This window comes from Grampus griseus (genome assembly GCF_964374135.1).
Source record: "Grampus griseus genome assembly, chromosome: 16".
Lineage (NCBI taxonomy): Eukaryota > Metazoa > Chordata > Mammalia > Artiodactyla > Delphinidae > Grampus > Grampus griseus.
Window position 1 is genome coordinate 34,053,519 of NC_139010.1, and position 24,185 is coordinate 34,077,703.

Sequence of the window (24,185 nt, forward strand, 5' to 3'; positions counted from 1 at the left end):
CTTTTTAAAAAGGTAAGTTAGCACACGTCGGCTAAGAGGTATCTGCCGGGTGTAATTGCACAAAGGTCTGTTTCACCAGCATCTCTCTTAGCAAGTCGGAGGGAACGGGCTCTTGATCCAGCAGCGCCCGCTGCCAGGCGGGGAAGCGCACAGACACCCCCCCGCACGCGCACACACCCCTGCTCTCTCGCCCCGCAGCTTCAGCCTCTGACCCCACTTCATCCACACAGGAAAGGGGCTCACAATCGGTGGGTCGGGAGCTGCTTTTGCCACACACTTCCAAGCGAGCGTTTGCTTGGATCATTTATCTTGTACGCGTTAAGAAACCACCATTAGGTGTTGGGGGGAGGCGCTACTTTGCCTGAAGCCCAGCCAGTCCGTGGCGGCTCCGCGCACACCGCACCCGCCTGGCTGCCAGCGCCCACCTGGAGCCGCCTCCCGCCCGGGGTCCCTGTTCCCCCGGATCCCGGACGCGGTCTCTCGTTTCACGTCTCCCCCTTCAAGTGCGACCGGACAGGGGCGCCGGGCAGTGCTTTCGAATCTTCTGCGGCTTGCGGGGTTCCCTCCGCGGCGGGTCGGACAGCACCCGCCGCGGGCGCCCAGTGCGTCCCCGGCCCCGGGCTCGCGGCGGCGGCGCAGCTCGCTGGAGTTTGACTCTCGGGCAGCGGCGCCGGCGCGGAATCTCAGGCGGCGGGAGCTAGGCGAGCCCGGCCGCTTGCCCTCCGCACTGCGCTCGGATTGGTCTCTCCCAGACAGTGCTAGCCGAGGGTTGGCTGCGGGCCGGCTGAAGAACAGGTGCACCTTACCGCCCGGACTCGCGGAGCAGCCGCCGAGGAAAGCGGCGCGGCGGGCCCGGCGACCGGCGGCGGCCAGGCCGGCCCCTCTGTGTCGGAATGCGGCTCTCTGGCACCTGGCGTTCCGCGGCCGGCCCGCTCAGCCCCTGAAGGCGGCGCGAGGCCCAGGGGCGGCGCGGGCGGGCGCCCCGGGGAGCTGGCCGGGTGCGGCGCCCCGAGGATGCCGGCGCGGCTGGAGCGCATGCAGGCGGCGGGCGGCAGCGGCAGCGGCAGCAGCAGCAGCAGCAAAAGCAGCAGCAGACGACGCGGGGCCCCGGCGCACAGGAGGCCGCCTGCCGGGCTGCAGACGCGCCCCGCCGCTCCCTGACCGGCCGGCGGCGCAGGGGGCCAGTCTAGCCCCTCTTCAGAGCTCCTCGCCGCCACCTCCCCGGCCCGCGTCCCCTCCCCGGCCCGCGTCCCCTCCCCCGCTCCTCTCCTCCCCGCCCGCCGCCCGCCTCTCGGGGGGAGGGGCGTGGGGGCAGGGAGCCGATTTGCATGCGGCCGCCGCGGCCGCTGCCTGCGCCCGAGCCCGCCGCCGCCGCCGGAGCCCGCGCCTGCGCCCGGCCCGCGCGGCCCCATGCCTCTGGCGCGGCCCTCGGGGGGGCGAAGGTGAAGACCGGCTCCTAGGATGAGTGAAGGGGCGGCCGCTGCCTCGCCACCTGGAGCCGCTTCGGCAGCCGCCGCCTCGGCCGAGGAGGGCACCGCGGCGGCTGTGGCTGCTGCTGCGGCGGCGGCGGCGGCGGCGGGCGGGGGCCCGGACGGCGGCGGCGAAGGGGCGGCCGAGCCCCCCCGGGAGTTACGCTGTAGCGACTGCATCGTGTGGAACCGGCAGCAGACGTGGCTGTGCGTGGTGCCTCTGTTCATCGGCTTCATCGGCCTGGGGCTCAGCCTCATGCTGCTCAAATGGATCGTGGTGGGCTCCGTCAAGGAATACGTGCCCACCGACCTGGTGGACTCCAAGGGGATGGGCCAGGACCCCTTCTTTCTCTCCAAGCCCAGCTCCTTCCCCAAGGCCATGGAGACCACCACCACGACCACTTCCACCACGTCTCCAGCCACCTCCGCCGGCAGCGCCGCCTCTTCCAGGACGCCCAACCGGATTAGCACCCGGCTGACCACCATCACGCGGGCGCCCACTCGCTTCCCCGGGCAGCGGGTGCCCATCCGGGCCAGCCCGCGTTCCACCACGGCACGGAACACTGCGGCCCCCTCGACGGTCTTGTCCACGACAGCCCCTTTCTTCGGTAGCAGCACTCCGGGCTCCCGACCCCCGGTGCCAGGAACCCCCAGTACCCCGGCCATGCCCTCCTGGCCCACTGCGGCATACGCTACCTCCTCCTACCTTCATGATTCGACTCCCTCCTGGACCCTGTCTCCCTTTCAGGATGCTGCCTCCTCCTCTTCCTCCTCCTCGTCTTCCTCCTCTACCACCACCACGCCAGAAACTAGCACCAGCCCCAAATTTCGTAAGTAAACACTGTGTCTGAACTCTGATTTACTGCTGAGTTTCCATTCTGCCCTCCTGTTGTCCTTTCCCCTCGCCAACGCCTGTCTTCTAGCATCCTTCACCCCCACCCCCACCCCCCACTCCATTCCAGGTTTGGAACACGGAGTGAGAGAATTAAACCTGGCCACAGGGGAGGTAAAAGGTGCCGGCCTTTTCCTGTGTGTGTGTGTGCGTGGGGGTAGGGGTGGTGTGAAGCAGAGGGAGATTGTCAGCCAAGCTCCACGGGCCCTACTTAAGTGGGTCCCAAATGAGAACTAACTCCCTTCAACGGGTTAAAGCGAGTGCAGACCTGCTGGGGAGCTCTGGGATCCGGCTCCTGATGAGAGCTGGGGAGGAAGGAAGGAGGGAGGGAGGGAGGGAGAGGAGGGGGGGAGGAGGGGGGAGGGAGGGCCTTCCCAAAAGCACTGAGCCCTTTCCCCGCCCGTGGGAAGGAGAGAAAGAAAAGCACATGTAAATCGACCGACGTTAAACCGCGGAGGGAAGTTGTATCCATGTGGGGGTGGGCTGGGGTGTGTGTGTGTGATGATTTGATGGAGATGTTGGTACGGTGAAGCTGTAGACACTTCCAGCAGCCCTGACCCGGGCAGGGACCAGGAAGGGTTAATTAGAAGCCATTGTGGGAGGTAGGGAAAGGAGGCGATCCATGGCGAAGGGCTAAAGTGATCACCTCCTACCCTGCCCATGGCCATTACAAGGTGTAGAAACGGATTCTGTGGCCGCCGAGAGTGAGTTAACTAGGGGAAATTATGAAGGGATCCCTGCAGAGCTGCCGCCTCTAGGGTCCTGACGGAGGAGGAGTTTTTTCAGCTCTGCCAAGCGTTTGCTTTGTTCGATTCCCAAAGGTGGAGAGTGAACCTCCTCTCCCCTCCCTATATGCCTGAAAAATTTAGGCAAAATGGGACAGTTCTGTGCACTCAAGGGTGAGAAAATCAACTCATTTGAAACAGGTCACTCTTTGAATGTAGCTTCTTCACCCTTGGCTCAGTTGCTGCCACTACTGGCCAGTTTCCCCAAGCATGATAGCTTTCTATCTGTGTAGGAGGTCTATATTTTCCCTATACCTTTATACATGTTTTAGATGACTAATTGACCTCCCAGCACCCTCCCACCACCTCACCTTGTTCTTATTATAAGGAAATTTTAGGAAGGTTCTTAATCTGACTATCAATCAGGATCTGAGAACAGTGTGTGCAACCTGTGAAGGTTATTTAGGACAAACCCCCAGCCTGCCAGTTCAAGTTCTGTGCAAGGCTTTTCTCCAAAAACTGCCTGGCTATGCCTTCTTTATACTGTATTTCTGTTTTGAGCCATAACATCTGGAGGGGAAGCAAGACTGCTCATCGTTAACTCTTGAGTAGGAGTACCAAGCTTTCAGTCATCTGGCAGTTTTTCATTTCTCTGACCTGTGGTCTTAGCTGGGGTGTTATTTAATCCTTGAAACTTTTTTGTTTTTGGATTTGTTGTATTTGTGGCTAAAGTCCAAGGAGAGATATTCCTTATGCTTTTACTCTGCTTTGGAAAAAAAAATAGGCCAAAAGATAAACTGAGAGACAGAGAGGAGAGGGGAAGGGAGGGAATCTGCCACAAACCAGAATGGCAGTCAAACTGGTAACTTGCTGCTTCTCTCTCCTTTGGCTGAAGCAGTCATTTTTGAGAGCACATTTTCTCAGGAGGTGCGTAGAGGTTTCTCTCAACAAATCTAGCTGCTTGAGTTTTGTGGATGAGTAAAGGATGTGCAAGTGTATGTGCAAACATATTCAATGGATTGAAAATAGATGCGTTTATCTTGAAGACCCCAGGTTTTTTATCTTTTCTTTTGTTACAGTTGATGTGAATAATGGAGTGTGGATGTACTTCTCAGCCTTGTGTGTGTGTTGGGGGGCTTGCATATGGGGGGATATTTCATATTCTTTCTGAATTGATTTCCTTGCTTTCCATTCCAGAGGTCTTTAAAGAAAAATCCAAGGTAATTATTTTCTACCCCTCCATGCTCCCTTCCTACATTCTGTAGAAGGGAATGGCAGCCTGTTTAATAAATAATGATTATTGACACGGCTCTCAGCCCCAAGGAGTAGGGTGGTGGTGCGGGGAGAGGGGGGGAGAATCTGTAAATGGTATCAATGTTCACTTAGACATAGAAGCAGTATTTGTTTTATGTGTATCTGAGGTTCAGCTCTTGCTCTCTTTTAAACCTTCAACAAGGAGTTGAATTAAGGGATTTGCAAGTATGCAAATCCAGCAGAAACTGACCTGGTTTGCCTATATCAACAAGGGAAATTTTAATGAAAGGAAGATTATGTAGCTTCCATAAAAGATGAATTTAAATAGGTAGGTTGTATGAGTCCAAGATTGTAGGATGATTAACAAAAGGAAATAAAGATTTCATTTGAGGCGTCATCAGCACTGCTGAAAAATGGGCTGAATATCTTGCATTTATATTTTTCACTTGTTTTGATTATGTTACCAAAGTTCCCAGGAGAGAAATTCCCCCCTTTTTTTTTCTAGCTCCTACTTCCAGACTTCAGTAGATTGTTTTTGCTTTTTTTTTACGTGAAAGGCATGGATTGTGTTGTAGCACCTGAGGACAACTAAGAATGATGCTTTTTTTTTTTTCCCTTGAGACTAACTCACAAATTCTTTAATTGCCAGGGTCTATGGTTTTAAATTGAACACAAGGCCTATAGAATGAATGTCTTTGTGCTCGTCTTAGGGCAGTCAGAAGGATCCTGTCTGTAAAGGCAGCACAGCTCTGGAGTGGAAGAGGCCGGTTCACTCTAGAATAAACACCCTTGCTAATGGGTAATAGGGTTTTTGCAAGCAAAAGCTGTATTTGCTGTGGGAAGGCCCAGTTTAGGAGACTGTTTCTAATTTTCTGTAGGATTAAAGGCAAAGAAAGATTGAATTTGAAAGGCAGAGGGAGTAGAAGAGGGGTTTGGAAGTTGACTCTTCTCATCCTGCAACCTTTAGAACATGAGCCAGACCAAAACTTTCTTCTGTGTTACTGGGGTCTCTTGGGTTCCCAAATAGTTGCCCAGGACTTGCCTTTTCTTCCGATGCTTTAAAAACAAATATCTTGAACGTACTGCCTTTAAGAGATTATTTCCCCCCCAAATGTCTTTGAAGCATTTTACAGCTGTAAGTGTAGGGTTAGTTTACACATTTTTTAGTCCAAAGGAAGGTTTACTGCAGACAGTAGAGGAACGGTGATTTTGACCAGTGTGTAAGCAACCTTTTATGGCACATTGAATTGTATTTTCAGACTTGAAAGGCATATGCATGTGTAGAATGTTGTCAGTGCGCATGTGGATTGTTATTTTACTCAGCAGAAAGCACTGTTTAACAGATAGAAGACCAGAGTCCTTGGCTAAATTCAAGTACTAAAGACAAAGAGCCACTTTCAATGGGTTATTCTTTGGGTCATATTTGGAAGGTATGTAGCTAATTCCAATGAGTAAGATCACAAATCTTGAATAGTGTATCTAGTAAAGAAATAAATATAAAGTGTACCATTGATGTTTAAACATGGTAGGGTGATCATTTTAGTATAACCAAGTCTACTTAAATCAAACTTTACCCAGTCAAACTTGTAATTTTGAAGCGTTCCATTGATAACATTGACAATTTTCTTAAATATCCTCTTTCTTTTTATACATTTATTTATTTATTTATTTTTGGCTATGTTGGGTCTTTGTTGCTGGGCTCAGGCTTTCTCTAGTTGAGGCGAGCGGGGGCTACTCTTCGTTGTGGTGTGCGGGCTTCTCATTGCGGTGGCTTCTCTTGTTGTGGAGCACGGGCTCTAGGCACATGGTCTTCAGTAGTTGTGGCACACGGGCTCAGTAGTTGTAGCTCGTGGGCTCTAGAGTGCAGGCTCAGTAGTTGTGGCGCACGGGCTTAGTTGCTCTGTGGCATGTGGGATCTTCCCGGACCAGGGCTCGAACCCGTGTCCCGTGCATTGGCAGGCGGATTCTTAACCACTGCGCCCCCAGGGAAGCCCTTATCTATTCTTTTTAAACATCTTCAGTCTTTCAGTAAAAGTACTCTGAGTTGCTTTATAAGCAGCCTCAGGTATAATTTGTTTAAATAAAGTTTACTCCTGTTGTCTTCTATCTATTGATACATGAATCGAGGCCTTCAGAGGAATTCCAACATAGAAAGGACTGACCCCAATCATGTATGGTAGCCAAAGTGAGAGGATTCAGAGTTTGAGATCAATATTTCTTATGAAATCCAGTTGAGAGCTTTGTTTATGAGCACATGCTGCAGCCTGAGTATGTTTTGATTTCCTTTGGCCTTAATACAGGATTACCAGGCTTTTCTGCTTTAGTCAATTATACTGTACATTTTACTCTTCAGACACTTACCTTTTGCTTCATGATCCTAACAGAAAAAAAAGGAGGGGGAGGGGTGTGGGCATAGAATCGGCAAGGCTCTTTTTAGAACATTGTTAATTTGGTCTCAGTGCCTTAAGGCTGTGGTTGAAGCCTTCCTCCTCTGCTAGCTACTCGTGACTGAGCTAGAAGGGGTTGGCAGTGCTAATTGAGAGCTCCTTTTGCATGCTTGATTGGTGAATCCAGCCACCTTTGTATCTGTGCAATTTCCCGGACAGCCTTTTTTTTTTTTTTTTTTTTAACACAGTGTTGATCCACATATTTGTCAGAAAGAAAAACAAACAAACAAAAAAAGCTGGTGTGTGGCAGCTTCTCTCTGTTACTAAAGAAACCAACTTTTCTAAATCCAGGTTGAGCCGTAAGCAAGAGTGTCCGTGCAGAGTTTGAAAGCAGTGCTGTCCTGGGAGGTCTAGCGTTTGGAGGAAAAAGATCTCTCTTCCCCCTGGCATACTCGCCTGGCTTTTCCCCCTCTACACAGCGCAATGAGAAGAAGGATGATTTTCAGCTCCCTTCTTATGTAGAAATTCTTTCCTCATAACCTCTCCTATCCAGTGCCAAACATATCTCAATATTCTATCTCAGGTGTCAAAAATGGAATGTGAAAGTTGGCCCTGAAATATGTAAGAGCAAGGAAAGAGCCATAAATCTAAGTCTGTAAAATGCATTTGAATTGCTTGTGAATAGAACTGAAATTCATTTTTCTCCCTTTGAATCTGTTTTTTTTTTTTTTTTTTTTTTTTTTTTTTTTTTTTGCGGTACGCAGGCCTCTCACCATTGTGGCCTCTCCCGTTGCGGAGCACAGGCTCCGGACGCACAGGCTCAGCGCCCATGGCTCACGGGCCCAGCCGCTCCGCGGCATGTGGGATCCTCCCGGACCGGGGCAGGAACCCGTGTCCCCTGCATCGGCAGGCGGACTCCCAACCACTGCGCCACCAGGGAAGCCTGAATCTGTTTTTATCTTTAGACTTTTGTGTTGGGTGAGGCACAGAGCTGGTACTGCCTTGGCAAATACCACTGAGACATTTTTGGATCCTAGAAATTTTACTTGTCTACACCCAAAAAAGTGTTTCCTCCAGAACCATGTACATATGGAAGGCAGGATGGAGGAATAGACTCAGTTTAAAGCTTTGTAATATCAGGATGAAAATGTACCTAAATCCATTCATGTGATTATTAATGAAAGTAGTAGGACACATGGTTAGTTTGGTTTTCCATTTTTACCACTTTTTCTCTGAGGACTTCAGGTACTCCTGCCTTACCCAGTCTTTTAAAGAATTGGATCTACCTGGCTCTGTCTGAAGGCCCCTTACAGACTTTTGATTATTTTATTTTAGCTCTTTATTTCTTAGCTTATATTATAAGCAGTAGTCATTAAAAGAAATTTTCTTAGATATTCTTAACACTGCCTTGTCATTTCAAGTTGTTTTAAAAGTCAGCCCTTTTGATAAGACATGTTAGATTAAGTTGATGTAGAATGTTCAGAAAAAAACCTACCCATTTATGCAATTGAGTTATTAAATTGTCTTGGTGTTTTATTTTTTAATTAAAAAACTTTTTTTTGAAGATTCCAAAAACTCGATGGAAGACTAATGGCCATTTATTGTCCCACATAGATTGATTTACAAATCATACTAATTTTGGCAGTACTTATTATCTGATTCCATAAAACAATTGTACAATTGAACATGCGCTATTATATACATTCATATAGTTATGTTTTTGTAATGTCATGTTTTGATTTTTAAATTTATTTTAATGAATATTTATTAAACCCTGATTTGGGGTATTACTATGCTGGTAGTTAATTTAAAAAGTCTATAAAAGTAATGGTTTAAAAAACAAAATTAAAATAAAACTTCAAATGTATACAACATTCATTCTCCCATATCTTGGACATAGGCGTTTTTTTGAATGTGTCTCTTAGTTTGAACTTAGCGTCTTTTTCTTTTTCTTTTCCATAAGCCACACCTCTCATTACTTATTTCTTCTTCAAAGACACTGGTGAAGGAATTTTAACCCAGATTTTTCATAGATACTATAATATCCCCCCTGCCCTGGAAATCTTTTATAGTTGTTTTTTCTTTTACAGTTTTCTTGCCCATATAATTCAAAGTAATTTTCTTCCTTCCTTCCTTCCTTCCTTCCTTCCTTCCGTTCTCTCTCTCTCTCTCTCCCTCCCTCTCTCTCTTTCTTTCTTTCAACAACTCACCGTTCGGAGTTTCTTCAAAGCATTCAGCTATGTTTTAATAGAAATTACAGTTATCTTTCATTTCTACAATCATATGTCATTGGCTTTCATAAAATTTAACTAAATTACGTAATCGCAATAAGAACAACTGATATAAACAGGTTTGTTACCCCTACTGAGTGTTGGTAAGCATACAACCCAAAAGGAGTTTACAGAGGTGTGCAGGCTTCCTTCAGGTTTACCTGCTGGCTGTGACCTTCTCACAGTGCAGTGGCCCTGACAGTGTCCATCACACTGGAGGAGTGGTGACAGCAAGCTGGCTAAGGATTAGGAAAGTGCCTCCTTTGTAGGTAGTAGTATTGAAAATGTAAGTCAGTCATGACCATATATTTCAGGAACTTCAGTGGGCGGATGACAACATTTGGTATAGAAAGAAAAAAACCCAAAAAACCTGTAGCCTTGAATACCATGATAACTGTGCAACCTCAAAAGAACCAGTTTATTCTCTCTGAACATTAACTTCCTCCTGTGGGATAATGAGGGGGTGATGATAATAACCTGCTTCGTATACCACTTCTAAAAGAGCTTATAAGCTGCAAACACTCTACTGTTTTTATGTCAAGAGAAATGGGAAATGGATAGACTAGATAGGTATTTTCATCCAAAACCACATTAGGCCATTGAATTCAGTTGAAATATTGGAGCAAGTTTGCTATATCTAGCTTGAGGGATCTTCCAGCACAAGGAGGGATGATGATTCTTGCATGCCCTTGGATCTCTCCTGTATTCCTCTCTGATACCCTGACACGCACAATAAAATATGGTGTGGAAATCTCCCTCAAATCATCTTGGAAGTTTAATCACAAACTGGAGCCCACCATTTCTCATCCTTTGCTTGGTAGATGGTTTGTAGTCTGTTTTGCACATATGTTTCTCAAAGAGAGGAACTGAAATTTGGGAGAAAATGAGTGAGATGGTTGAATTATAATTATCAGGAAATCTGAAATCCGTAAGAATCTGAAGATTTTTGATGAAAGAAAGGATGCCCTTATGGTTCCTTTTAGTTCCATTCCCACACTGTCTTATTGTCATTGAATCTTTGGAGTTTGGAGAGAACTTTAGTAAAAATGGATCATGTCTGCATTGCATTCTCTTCCCCCTCTTAATTGAAGAGTTATTGTGGTTTAGATTCCAGAGGATTAATGGCTTGCTTGTGCCCATCAAAGAGCTCTTTTAGATGTATGCTTTTGTACTTCAGGGAACTTTAATATTAGCATTTTGAAAACATCTTGCTTCAAGTCTGTGTTTTTTGGAAACTTCATCCTGAATTATATTTCAAAGTATTACTTCTTTTTGTTATGAGCCTTTATTTTTCAAGACATGTTGGTGATTGTACATAAATCATAGATTGCCATTCCCAGGCATACAAAGAGGCTAGTCAGAAACAAGCCTGTAAACTGAATTCAGAATTTAGTTTAATAATAGAAGTTCAGCAGCTTCCAATGATAAGATTTTGTCTTTGAGGACTTTTCCTAGAAGTGATAGTATGTGTCATGGATGCAGTATACACTGTAAGAGCAAGAAAAAAATCTTCTGAATCTATGCAACTACTCTAGCAGTAATACATTACAGCCAGGGTTATGAGAAGAGAATTTTTATGCTAAGCATTTGATAAGAACTCTTGAACATATTAGCCTACTTCCTAAGATACCCTTCCCGTGACTACATATGACCTTTGGCCTGATCTTCCAGTGAATTGCCAGGGAGTTAGAATTTCACTAAGAGAAAAATCACACCCTTATCATCATTTTGGGTTCAGACTCTAATTGATTTCTGTGCCTCGAATTTTACTTTTAGACATGGGGAAGAATTCTTCACAGAATCTCAGTCTTGGAAAGGGCTTGAGAATTTAGGTAATAACTAGAGCTGCCATTTGTCGAGTTTGACTATGTGCTAGGAGGGTCCACACTTTACATACTTTGTCTTATTTATTTATTGAAACAAGGATTAAAAGACAGGCATTTAGGCCTGTAGCCTAGTCTGATTATCTAAATTATGCAGGTAATCGAGCTGGGCTTAGATTGGTTATATAATTTGCCTAGGACATGTGTAAGTGGCATAGTTTGAAGAATCAGGAAGATGGGAAGATCATGTTATAGGTAATCTCTTCCCACTTTAAATCCTAAGGCATTGACACAGTGTTGATATATCTATGTATATTACCTGTTTCAAGCCCCTAGCTCATAGCCAGTGACGTTTGCCATTATAAACTGCATAAATGGCACATCTGCTCATACCTGTTCTTTGCTATAGTAAAGGGAGCCTTTAATAACCAGAGAAATTTCCCTGGTTTCCAGTACAAGGAGAAATTCAAGGAGATAGTTCAACAAATGATAAAGAATGTGTTCTTCTAAACTTCTATTCCTTGATCTTCTTAACTATTTCCTCCTGTGGCTGCTTATAGGTGATTCAATAGAACAGTGACAGAAAACAGTTACAGACTTTATTTCTCTGCTTCCTGAAATCTAGCCAAAATTGTCTTCTCTGCTCATTCTAAACTTGCTTTTGATTGCAGTGGTTACTGCATCGTATGCTGAGAGTGGCCGGTGGAAACATGTCAGGGAACATTTGGAGTAATACACTTGAGGTTCTCCTGACCCTAAAATACCAACCCTACCAAGTAAATGTTGGGTGTTGCACGTATGCAGTGTTTCCTGCAGAGCGTCTGAATTCCCTTTTGGAACCATCCTGCAGGTTACCCACCATTGACTAGCCCATGGTACTTAGAAGAGGAACTTTGGTGAGACCCTGATAGCCTGCCAAAGATACCACCAACTGGACCCAATCATTACTTACTAGTTTGATTTTGATGTGTAGCAAGGGTCCCTAAGAACAGATTTTCTGAAGGTTAAAATGAAAAATGATTGTGCTGTTTACTTTTGCTAACTCGTGAAAAGAAAAGAGAAATAGATCAAATACTAAGATCAGGTTATATAGTCTTTGAATAGCTATGCTGAAGGGTAGGAATACTGTAACGTCAGGAAACCAGTATTGTCAAAATCCCATAAGACTGTGAATGAATTCTGTAGACTAAGAATGACGCTGTACTCATAAGGAAGAGAGGGAATGAGATTGCTTACCCAAACTTATTGTTAAACAAAAGTTTTTGTCAGCGTGATGGCAAAATCTAGAGACTCTAGGAATAGAAAAGTGAAAATGGGGTGCAGCAATGTTTATATTAAACACTGTCTCGACTGAATTCTATTTAACTGAGTCTTCAGTGTGAGACTCTTTTCTGTGTTAAAACAAAAAACTGACAAATGCTCTCTTCATGCCAAACGGTCACAGTTGGTAGGGCTTCTGCCTTCAACAAACGAGAGGTGTGTTTTCCAAATGTTAGTTGTATTAGCTCCCAACCTATTTAAGCTGGTTGTTCTTGTTACTGTAATTAAGTAATGTATTTAAATAATATTCAAACCAATGAATTAATTGTGGTTTTTATTAGAACTAAGTGGATTACTTTGGATATACTCCATAAAGAGAAGTCACTGAAAAAATGCTTGTTGAAGAAGTTGTGAGTAATTTTAAGGGAAAATATATTTATATATCCATAAGAAATCTGCACTTGGATTGTTTCACGTGTGGCTTTAAGTTCTCATTCCTCAGTAAATATATTGAAACTGAAAAAAATCACAGTATACATTTGTGGTGTGGTTTTTCACAAGAAAGGTAACAGAAATTTATTCAGTGAAAAGTCTTGAATACCACAGCCAAATATTTGGCAAACGAATGTGCATTTGTATGTTTTAGGTTCAAATAAAAGAAATAATAAATAAAATAAATTTTACTTTACCCATGTGATAGATTTACCAAGCCATTAATTCGTGTTTTTAATAATTTTAAATATATTGGAAAATGTTTACTATATAATTATCTAAAACTTCTCGGGTAGAAAATTATATAAGATGCTGATTATATAAAGCTATGTCGACTAATAGATTTAATAAATAGTAACTATAGTCAGGGAAAGTATGCAGAATTGTTAAAGGTGATGATTTCTGGATTGTGGAATAGGAATGCCGTTTAATTTATTGCACTTTGCTGTAGTTTCAAAGTTTTATTTAATGGTCATGAATTATCTCTCTAATTAGAAGTTATTAAACTTTTGAAAAAGTAAAGAATGAGATCCATGAATCAGTTCAATTATTGGTCTCGGTTCTGTGAAGATGTTTTTTTCTAGTCTAGGAGTTTGTGTCTTCATTGGTGGTGTCAGCATTAAAGTGTTGGCCGAGTTGGGTTCCTGCTGTGAAATGCAGATGTGGAGAAATATAAATGCGTTTCATTTGCTCATGGGAAGTAATGCCTTATTGAAGGCAGTGTCTTACACTGGGCCTTGGATTATTAGCCTTGATCTTATAAGGATAAAAAAGATGGTAGCTTTACTGTGTTACTTAATGGCTCTTCCAGTCTGCAGAAGTTGGGCAGTCTTTAGTAGTATTGCTAAGGATGGATATAGCCTGTAGAAATCAACCAGTTGTGGGTATACTAACCAATTACCTGGTCTTTTTTAAGGATCAAATGACAGGAAAATGCAAAGGCTAATTTGTAGCGCTGGGTCTTATAAGGGAGGGCTTAGGTCACATACAAACAGGTGGGGTGACCCATTCAAAGATTTACTAGATGCTGTAAGCCTCTCAAAGAATCATAAGGTGTTTATTCACATAAAAAAGTTAGGTGGTTGGAAAGAGGTGATTTGTAGGACACATAGTCTTTAATTTGGTCATGAGTTGTGCTCAGAGTCTTTTAACATAGCTCCCCAATACATTGGTGAGCAAAAAGAGAACAAAAAAATGATTCTGTATACATAATGTTAAACATCAGAAGTCAAGAGAGTGATTGTCTTTGGGAAGGCGGCAGGTAGTGACTGGAGGAAGACCGAAGATAGGGGCTTTAGGATGTTGGTAATGTACTAATGATCTGCGTACTTATCACATAGGTGCGTTCTGTTTCCCAGAATTCACCACGCGGCATGCTTATGGTTTGTGCACTTTTTATATACATCAGTACAAACTTAACTGTATAAAAGAAATCTTTCAAAACACTCCTTCATGTTCCCAGGGTGGTAGCCTGAAGGTGTGGATTGTTCCATTATTGACACTGGATTGTAATTCCCAGTGTTTGTTGTTCATGCCTCACAGTCTAGTAAAGGCAGAGAGGGTCTTCGCAGCTTCAGTAGCTTCCTTTGTTCTCAGGATCCTGGCTTAGTGAGACACCATGGAGATGCCCACACTCCTTTTCAATTTTATCCTTTGTGAATGGACACCTTGTGTTTATATTACATAAAATTTTCTTTCACAAGAAAGGAGTGTTTCAGGAGTGTTTCTGATACAGCATAAGTTACCATGCTTTTCACACATCTTACACGTGTAAACCATACTTATTTCCAAGAGTGACTTTATACATACAGTTCTGCAAGCATTAGAGTGCGTGATACAAGAGAAAGCCAATTCGTTATCTGCATTTATGGTTTTGTCGAGAAGCCCACGACTTATATTCCAGCGAATAATTAAGTGTAATGTGTGATTCCAACTGAAAAATATATTAAGCCCTTTCAGAAAGTCGTGATCAGAGCAGGCATAGGTAGTTTCAAGGGAGAATTTGTTTAGGCAGAGAAATGGGCAGGTGAGGCCAGGGGAGGAAAAGATCATTAACAAACAGGTTACCGCTTTAAAGGGACATAACAGCTGGCTCACATCTGTGTGTCTGGCCTGGTGGGCAAAGAGGGCCTCTTGGAATTAACGAAACAGCTTCACCTTTTCCTTAGGGCAGGGCCTGATTCAGGAGGGAGGATCTGGGAGGACTTCGCTAGGTTGCTATGCGAAATCACAGTCAGGGTTGGTTCAAGGAATGTGCACAGTAATCTGTGTTATTTTCACAAGAGGCAAGGTCTCCAGGATGACTTAGAGGGAGGAAGAAGCAACAAATTGTAAAGATTCTCCAAGGCTAATTTGTCCCACGTCATTTAGATATGGTCTTGCCTCGTGCTGAATCTGTTTAAGTATTGACTTCATTCCAGTGCCTCTTCAAAGTGCTGCAAGAACCAGTAGAATTGGTGTGTTTTAAAATGTTTAGTTTTTGCATCGTCACATCAACACAGCCCTAGATTTAACCCAAAATAGTAGCTTTCAGATATCTAAAAATTTGCAAGTGGAGACCCAAGGAGAATAACAAGAAGATATGCTTGATTTTTACTGCTTCATCTTAATTAACCTGTGACTTCAGATTTTCCGGAGGCAAGAAACTACTCTCTGAATTGATTGCCATGCCATCCCTCTTGTTTCATCTGAGGTCGTCTTTCCAGAAGCCACTCAGCACCTTTTGGGATTGAGTGCTGACACTGCATACATTCAAAAGGCAAAGGCACTGTTGATGCCCTGTGTGCACTCATCACATAGTGAGGAATGAGAGGGGGAAGACACTGATGTCTCAGGAACCCTGAGGATGGACGTCTGGCTGGCCTGCCAGAGAGCTTCTCTTGTAGATGCAGGAACTACAGCCGTTCATTTACATATCGACAGCTAAAATTAGTTGTGTCACCCCACCTAGTTCACCATAAAGAAGAACCTTTAGATTAAAATCAGATTCATCACTCCTGGGGGTTTACTTGGTTGCCCCTTGTTACCAGATAGAGGGGCTATAACACTGTGTAAGTGCAAATGTTAAATTAGTATTAAGAGCCAGTGGTGTCTCTCCTATATTTCTTACTGATCAGATAATTTTCACTAATGTCAACATTTATAATAAGCCAGTTGACATATACTATTGTTATTTGCTTGGAATATTCTCAGTTTATCTATTTTTTATTTTTTTTGACTTAGATAAGGGTAATTTTTTTTTTTTTTTTTTTTTAGTTATTTGTTTAGGCCTTTGTGTATTTGATCAGAAGAGATTTTTGAAAGGAAGGCAGCAAAGCTGTAACAAAGTCAGTATTAAATCCGTGTTTCTCCTTTATCTTTTGGTTTTTAAGCTTCTAAGTAACCTTCTGTGGTACCACATTGATGCTCATCTTTCATCATGAGCAGCTCTGAGTAATTTATGATAAATAATGAAATGTTGTTTCCTACAGTGCACTGCAGATGGCTGAGTGTTACAAAAGTCTAAAGAGCTCTATTACTTCTAAATGATTAGATAACACAAAAATGTTAACCCTAAAGAAAAAAGGTCCAGTAGCACATGCTGCTTGCTAAGCACAGTTCTTCCTGCCTGGTACCTTCTGATAGGCTCTGTGCATCTGAACTCTGCAGGGACTGGCATCTGAACAGTTCTCTTCTGAATAGCAAGGAGAGGTTTATGCCTTTCAGCTAGTTGGGTTGGCTAGGAGCAATAGTGGTTTGTTTATTTGGAGTGGGGGAAGGGAGGAACTTGCAAAATTTGTTTACAATTTGAAACCTTTAATTAACTTTAAACAATGGTGTTACCAGTGGCAAGGACTTGGATGCTAGGATGCAACAATTTAAAATGTTTTGTTTGAGCACAGATATTGAAAATGGATATTAAAAAGCAAACATTAAAATGATTTTATCAGAACAAAGCTTTATAGATGCTTTAAAAAATTATATAGATGTTTTTTCAAAGTTAACTCTTATCAGTGTTGCATTTTCTCTCATCCACATGTACAACAATGGAGACATAGCAAACATATATCTGATTTGTAACTCTCAGCTTTCTTGTCATACTCTGTAGTGTATTAGTACAGTTGTTAAATGTTGTCCATAGTGAATATGTGTGTTCTCATCCTTGTTGCCATAAAATAGCTGCATATCTAAGTGTTAGGGTTTGAAGCCTTTAATTGCCAGTGCAGAAAGTCTTTATGTACTACATCCCATTGTGAAAATTGAATTAAATTGCTGGTCAGGGAGCCCTTTATACTGCCAAGAGAGTCTCTTTGTGAGCAAAACGTAGAGAAGGGTGGTCTTTGGCCAGTGGCACTTCTAAACTCAAGCACTTTGCTGAAGTTTGCCATAGAACTTCCTCACATTTCCCCAGACATTATCACTTTGCCAAATGAAATCATCTGTTCCCCCTACTAGAGCTACTTTCTTTCTTCCAGATATCAGCTATGAGGTATGAAATGAATTGCATAAAAATAAATTACACATACTGCATTTTGGACAGTGTACCCTAGCCGTCCCATCAATTATTCTTCACTGCTGTGCTGGGAAGTCCATTTTAACCTCAATTATCAGTTGCATGCAATCAGTTGAACCTCTGGACCTTGCCAAAATAGACATGGTTTCGTGCCAGGAAGATCAGGCTGTTTGAATGTTCTAGAATACTTTTGCTTTAGATGAAAAAGGGTTGTTGTCCTGTCCCATGGGAGAGAAAGATTCAAGGAAAGAAAGCTGTTTGATGCATGGACTATATGGCTCCCCTTCTTGACCATCTACCGTCTAAAGTTTGGTGTAGGTAGCACTGTGGTATTAGCAGTACAGTCCACTTCAGGCATCTGAGCAAGGACTCTGAAGTTTATAGATTATCCAGGATTTTTTTTTTAAAAATAAACAAATAAACTTATTTATTTATTTATTTGGCTGTGTTGAGTCTTCGTTGCTGCGTGCGGGCTTTCTCTAGTTGCAGCGAGCGGGGGCTACTCTTCGTTGTGGTGCGCGGGCTTCTCATTGTGGTGGCTTCTCTTGTTGCGGAGCACGGGCTGTAGGCGCACGGGCTTCAGTAGTTGTGGCGCACGGGCTTAGTTGCTCCACGACATGTGAGATCTTCCCAGCCAAGGGTTCAAACCCGTGTCCCCTGCATTGGCAGGCGGATTCTTAACCACTGAGCCACCAGGGAAGCCCTATCCAGGCTTTTTAAAAATCTCCATATGCCTAGTCTACCACTTCCTCTTTGATGCTCCACCATGTTGTAAACTGTGAACAAAAGAATCTGATGAACAGGAGGTGATTTCCATGGAGCCTAGGGAGAGACTAGAGAGTCTTACCCTAAGGAAGTTTATATTTCTCTGTATAAGCTTGTTAATTCTTACTTTTTTTTTGCTTCCAAGGAAAATTGGAAATAAGATAATTAGAAGAGTGGTTTTCAATGGGAGAAAAGTAATTAAGGCACAGTGGGAAGGCCACTGGGCCTGGTTTAGGAATGTAGGCCTCCTGCTGTCACTCAGTTGTTTGACACCTCAGGGCAGACTCCTCAAGCTCTAAAATCTCAGATTTTTCTGTAAATGAGGCTGTTGGACAAGGCATTCCCTGAGTGTCCTTTTGGCAAAGAATCCCTGAGGCCAAGTTATAAATTTGAGATGAAAATATTAGTGGAATTTTTTGATTACTAATTCTGCTGGCTTTTCCCCCGCCCTACCACCAGCCCCCTTTCTCTCTTTTTCCCTCTTTCACATAGGTAGGCATACATACATATACACACAGGGGTATTTTGGGGGCGGGATATTTTTGGTGGGATATTTTGCAGTTCAGGATTTAGTAACCCCCATGTTTCAGTGTGCCTCATAGGTGTGACTTGATTACATCCTAAAGTCCAGGGACCTTTGCTTGTTTACAGTTTTAAAAAAGAATTCCTTATCCTTCCCCTGACAGATGTAGAGCTTGGTAGCCAGCTGTAGGTCTGTTACTGCAAAATATATATAGACATACATAGAAAAGTAACTGGATGCCAAAAATAGAGGTATGAGGAGGCCCTCAGGAGTTACTGGCACACACAAAATATTTCGTTTGGAAGTATAAATAAATTCATCCAGTTCTAGATAATAATCACAATATCTTTCTCACTGAATTAAACAGAATTCCTAATCGCCGAATTTTCCAGAGTGTTACAAGAAGAACAGAGGACTAAGGAGCGCTATTTCTAAGGCAGTATTATAAATGTGTCTAAGTGTAAGGCATTATTTCCTGGCATGTTGGTTGGCATGGGGATTCTGATATCAGAACGTGGTTCCGTCTGTTAGATGTAACCTAGCTGTGCGTTAGAGCACAGCTCTGACCTGGGACAGAGTCAGAGTGACATTAATTCACACCTGAGGTGGCTAATGTTGATAGTTTACCTTCTTCTTAGAGCACCTTCCTTGTTATTAAATAAGGCATGTTCAGTATAGAAAATTAGAAAATATAAGTAGTAGGAGGAGAAGTCAACTGAGTTCTGCCATCCAGAATAAGAGAATGATTATCTTTTTGTTGAATATTAGATGAATTTTTTCCTCTGTGACAATGTATTTTTTTCAAAAATGAAATTATACTCTAATACTCTTTTAGCCATCTTTTTGCACTTTATGTTAAAATATTTCTTTGTCCAAATATCTAAAACTCTATCTATAATGTGGTTCTGTGCTGAAGTATATGGCCGTACTAAAATGTAATGAGCTTATCACCTGTTGAGAATTTAGTTTGTTTCAGTTTGGTCATAATTATATAAAATTCTACCCTGAACATCCACAGTATGGAATGAAAACTTTTGGCCAATATATGTGCCCCAAAACTGTACGTTTTTCATCTGAATTCCTAAATTCTCAACCAGAAAGACTGAGCAATTCACTTTCCCGCCATTATGGTGTCAGAATGCCCACTCTTTCCATAACCCCTGCTTCCACTGTTGTAGGCGTTAACCTATCATTGACCACAAAACAAGCAAACCCACAAAAAAACCCTTTGCCAAGAGGATAGTTTTAAAACCGTATCTTGTTGGTGTTCTGTCTTTCATTTCTCTAATTCAAATGAGAGTAAACATTTTAGATAGTTATTAAAATGGAAGGTGGATTTTGTTGGGGAGGTTCCCGGGCCTTTCGTGTCTGCATGCACTGTGTGGCCAGGTGCCTCTGCACATCATCTGGGGCTTCATCCCACTGGGGGTGCTGCAAGGAAGAGCTGAGGATCGAAAGTACTAAACTGCCCAGTGTAATTTAGTAACAAATTTTCCTCCCCTTAAAACCCAGAAATAGTGTTGTGGATAGAAGGTGGGTCACGGTCATGGTCATAGTCACGAGGAGTCAGCAGATAAGGAATAAGGTGCAACTCTTCTTGACTAAGTGACCTTAGGGGCTGCAGTGCCTTGGGTTATTTGCCTAAATGTTAACCTCTATGTCAGCCTGTACTAAATGTTAACCTGTACTTGTATAGCTAGTAAGATTCTGATAAAGAACACAAGCCTGAACACACACATACGCATAGACCAAAAATAATAATTCCTAAAAATCCAGAGGGCTTCCATTGTAACTTTCTCCGTGAGTACAGACAGTGCTTGGGGACAGTCCCCACGCCTTCCATCCCTGTCCTGTCCAGGATGTCCTCAGTGTTCTGCTCAGGAGTATTTCCTTTCTACTCTTCTGCTTCATGGTGTGGATGTTGAGCTGGAGATGAGGCTCAGCTTCCAGGAAAGAATGGCGTCTTCTGCTCTGCACCTGGGCCTTGTGCCAGCCGCTGCCTACTGCTGTTCCCGTTAATAAGTGCCATGGAAACCCAGTGAGCTCCAGGGGTGGCAGAGAGGTGGGTGAGCAGCAAATCACTAAAAGACCCTAGATTTTCAAGTGTCGCATTATAAAAGTAGAACTGGCTGAGAAGGAGCAGGGCCAGGCCAGCATCCTGTAGCCCCCTGCTTTTTTTGGCATCTGCTTCCCTTTGGCTGAGTCTTCTCCATGAGGAGCAGGGAGACTCCCTGCTCCAGTTTTCTGCATGCATTGGTCGGGCTGAGATGCCCCTTCTCTGGCATATCACTAACACTCAAACAAGAAATTGATTAATTTGACTTGGATTAAACAATCAGAATCTGTTAAAGCTTTGCTGATTATTGACAGATCTGTCCTTTGAGCTTTATGGTTTTAAGATCAAGTCAAGTTGCCTTAGCATCTGTCATGTTGTCCTCTTTTTTTTTGACATTTAAAAAAACCTCAAAAATGTTATATCACAGATTGATAAATTCTAATGACACCTCCAAATTGACAGACAAGCATATTGAGATTATCAGTTCAAGTGTCCTCAGCAGTCTTAACCTCAGCTGCCCAAAGGGAAAGTCTACCAGTTTAATCTGGCGGATTGTTTTTTGGATTCCATTTAATGTGGATGTTAACTTTTTGTTTTGTTTTTCCGCTATCTGATGCTATTACCATCTAATTAGGTTGAAAATCAGCTATTAGAATTGGAATGCATTTAAGAGTTGTTATTTTTCTTCTGATCTTAGTTATACTCTTCAGGATGTGACTTATGGTCTGTGTGTACACGTGGGAGTGTGTGTACTGTAGAACAGTGGTGGATGTTAAGTCTGGAAGATTAGGTTCAATCTAAATTTTGCCCCTTATTGGATACCTGAGCTGGATGGAGTCTGTCAATTTCCTCATCTTCAGAAGCTGAGATAATGGTTACATCTTAGCACAGAATGCTGCTGTGAAGTGGATCTGACAAACCAAGGTGCTGAATAGATTGATAACTTACACACTGATAGCCAAGGGATGTTTGGATATATGAGAATTGGGGCAAATTGAAGTCATTATGAGAGGCCAAACTTTATGTCACAGGGTAATGTTTTCCTTTTGGGATATTTTGTACAGTACTTAGGAACTGATAGTTTGCAAAGTAAAATTCAAGCTGGAAAACACTGTAGAGAGGAAGAGACTGATGCTGTGAAAATTTAAATCCTATAGCGGTGTTGACTCAAAAAATAATCAGTTTCCGGGCATCAGGACATGAATTTCTCAGCCTTTGAGAAAGGCAGACTCAACGAGCATGCCCTTTCAGTATGATTGCCCCAGAAATGTGGGATGCTCTGTTTGAAACTGAGCTCTGTGTCAATCCCTGATGTCTCAATTTCTGACACGCTAAACACAAGCAGAGAGAAAATGTGCTTCTGAGGAGTGGAGAACCCTCTCTCTCATTTTCTCACTATCCTGTCTCATGCCACTTCTCTTCATGTTGATTGTTCTCAAGAAATGATTCTTAGTGCTGAGTAAAGAACACTTTTCTAAAGCATTTCTTCCAAAGTGTATCTTGATAGATTCTGCACACTATAAAGCAGGATTTCATTTGCTGAGATGATATAAGATGACTTATGTTTCTGGAGAAAGCTAAAATTTATCTCATTGACTTTTTCCTATTCTCATTTTCCTCTTTTCTATATAAATATATAAAAAAAATCTGAGTATAGTAGATTTAATTTCCAGCGGATGAGACTTGAGGGCTTTGTTATCTCTGTTTATATTGAAACATTGTGTGATTTTAAAATGTTTATTGTGGCTTAAGGGGGAAATGTATCTGTTCAGATGAGTTAGTGACATGAACAAGCATGCCTGATTCCTCTTCCTCACAGCTCTTATCCAGAACCTTCATTTTGCAGTGACTTTTTAAGCACCTCCTGTTTGCCAGATGCTGTTTTAGGTAGCCGGCTCCTGGGCTGCCGTAAGGATGAAGACTGACTCAGGCATTGACCCCCTGCAGCATTCTAGTGGGGGATTCATATAGGAACACATACATAATTTCTTGCTGATAGCTTCTTCCAGCGAGAAATGCCGAACAGGATTATAGGATAGAAAGTTTGAATTTACATAGACATTCAGGGAGGCCTTCGCTGAGATCATGGTTGTTGAACTGAGTCCCAAGTGTGAGAAGAAGCCAGCTATGGTAATACCTGGCACAGAAGTGTATCAGAAAGAGAAAAAATAAAGTTGAAAGGGCTTGAGGGACAGAAAAATGGCCGGTGTGCCTGGTCATAATGAGTATGTCTAAGAGTGGTAGGAAGTGAAGTGTGAGAGGTAGACAAATAAAGGCCCTTAAGGAACTTGGACTTGATTATTGTGATGGAAAACCAGGGGGGGATGTAGGGAAGGGAAGGCTTTAATATGTGTTATGTTTTTATCCCTCTGGATCCTGTGTGGAGCTGCATTCTAGGGACTGCAGTTGCAGACAAGAGACAGGTGAGAAGGCCATTGCAGTGTTCCAGCTAAGAGATCCAAGCAGCTTAGACTAGAGTGGAGACAGGTGTGGTGGGTGTGATGCACTGTCACATTGGATGTGCCCTACAGATTGGGAGAAGGACTTCTGTGAAGAGAACGTGGGGTGAATGTCCTGAGTAAGAGGGGGCGTGGTGGCATCACTAACTGAAATGGGCAGGATTGAGAGAGGAGCAGGATTTGGGGGTGGGGTATAGAGATGAAAGTTGTTTGAAGCATCCTGTGTTGTCTATCCTTGTTAGATGCGCAAGTGGCTATTTTGAGATGGTAATTGGATAGAGAGTGTAATGGAGGAGAGTAGATGCCTACTGAAAGAGCAAACAAGAAGGGCGGTGGTGCAGGGGGGTGGATATGGTACCTGTATCAGCAGGGAGGGGATACCCAGCAATGTGAATTGGGAGGAATTTCTCATAGTTGCAATGCAGTGAGGACGTTTTCCGTAGTTCTCAACCCTGCTTGCATTTGCATTTTGAATCCCATGGGGGAACAATAAACTATACATATATATGTACCCATGCTCGGATCTCACCCTAGACCAGTCAGAATCCTTTTTTAAAGGGGGCAGGGGAGCGGCAGACTTCAGTAGTTTTTATAAAGTTCCCCAGGCGATTCTATTGTGTTGCCAGGGTTGTATGGGCAGCTAGATTAAAGGAAAGGAAGGGATGAGCTGCTAATTCCTTTAGGGAAGTGGCTCTGTAACTAGGGAAGTGGAAGCACCTCAGCAGAACCTACAACCTGTATCCTTTGAGAAGAAAAAGGGTAGAAATGAGGGAAGGCCAAGTGCTGCAAGGCTGGGGATGGGAATCACATGGTCCCTACTGGCACCAGTGGCTGGAAACAAAAGCCAGCCAAGGTCCTTTGTTTGCTGTGGTTGCCCGTGTCCGGGAAGCTCAGGAGATGGCCCGTAAAGAGGACAGCAGTGAGAGGAAAGGGAAAGGGTGGATTTCCCACGTAACACCTCCCCGACAAGCCAAGCACTGCAAACACTTCAGCCCAAGGCAAGGCTCCTGTGACAATTCTCAGACTTAGATCCCCATCTCCAGCTAGGGTTGGCTGAATCTATCATGTGGGCAAAATTATTTACAGAAAACCTAAGCTTTTCTTCTCTGTTAACAACTTGGCAGTAATTTTCATTATAATACCAGCATTATCAAAGGCAGAGTGAAATGGGTGGTAGTATCATTTGATGTGAGATATTTCAATAGGTATCCTTACCTTTGTCCAGTAATTCTTCCAGACTTCTCTCTGAAAGGAGGGAAGGAGTGGGGGAGGAGGGGAAGGAAGGAGGGAAGGAACGAAAAAAATGTGTTCATACATT

The 24,185-nt window shown here is 43.4% G+C and overlaps 1 protein-coding gene across 7 annotated transcripts in view; it reads left to right on the top strand.

Annotated features, from left to right (window-relative positions):
• Nucleotides 1–1,461: 1,461 nt before the first annotated feature.
• NRG3 (neuregulin 3) overlaps nt 1,462–24,185 on the top strand; it is a gene marked incomplete at both ends in the record, with an annotated part of 1,059,148 nt that continues 1,036,424 nt past the window's right edge. For all 7 annotated transcript variants that reach the window (XM_082673011.1, XM_082673008.1, XM_082673012.1 and 4 more), the window contains one exon: nt 1,462–2,299. In XM_082673011.1, coding sequence (XP_082529137.1) covers nt 1,462–2,299 — 838 coding nt within the window. The remainder of the gene's footprint in view (nt 2,300–24,185) is intronic.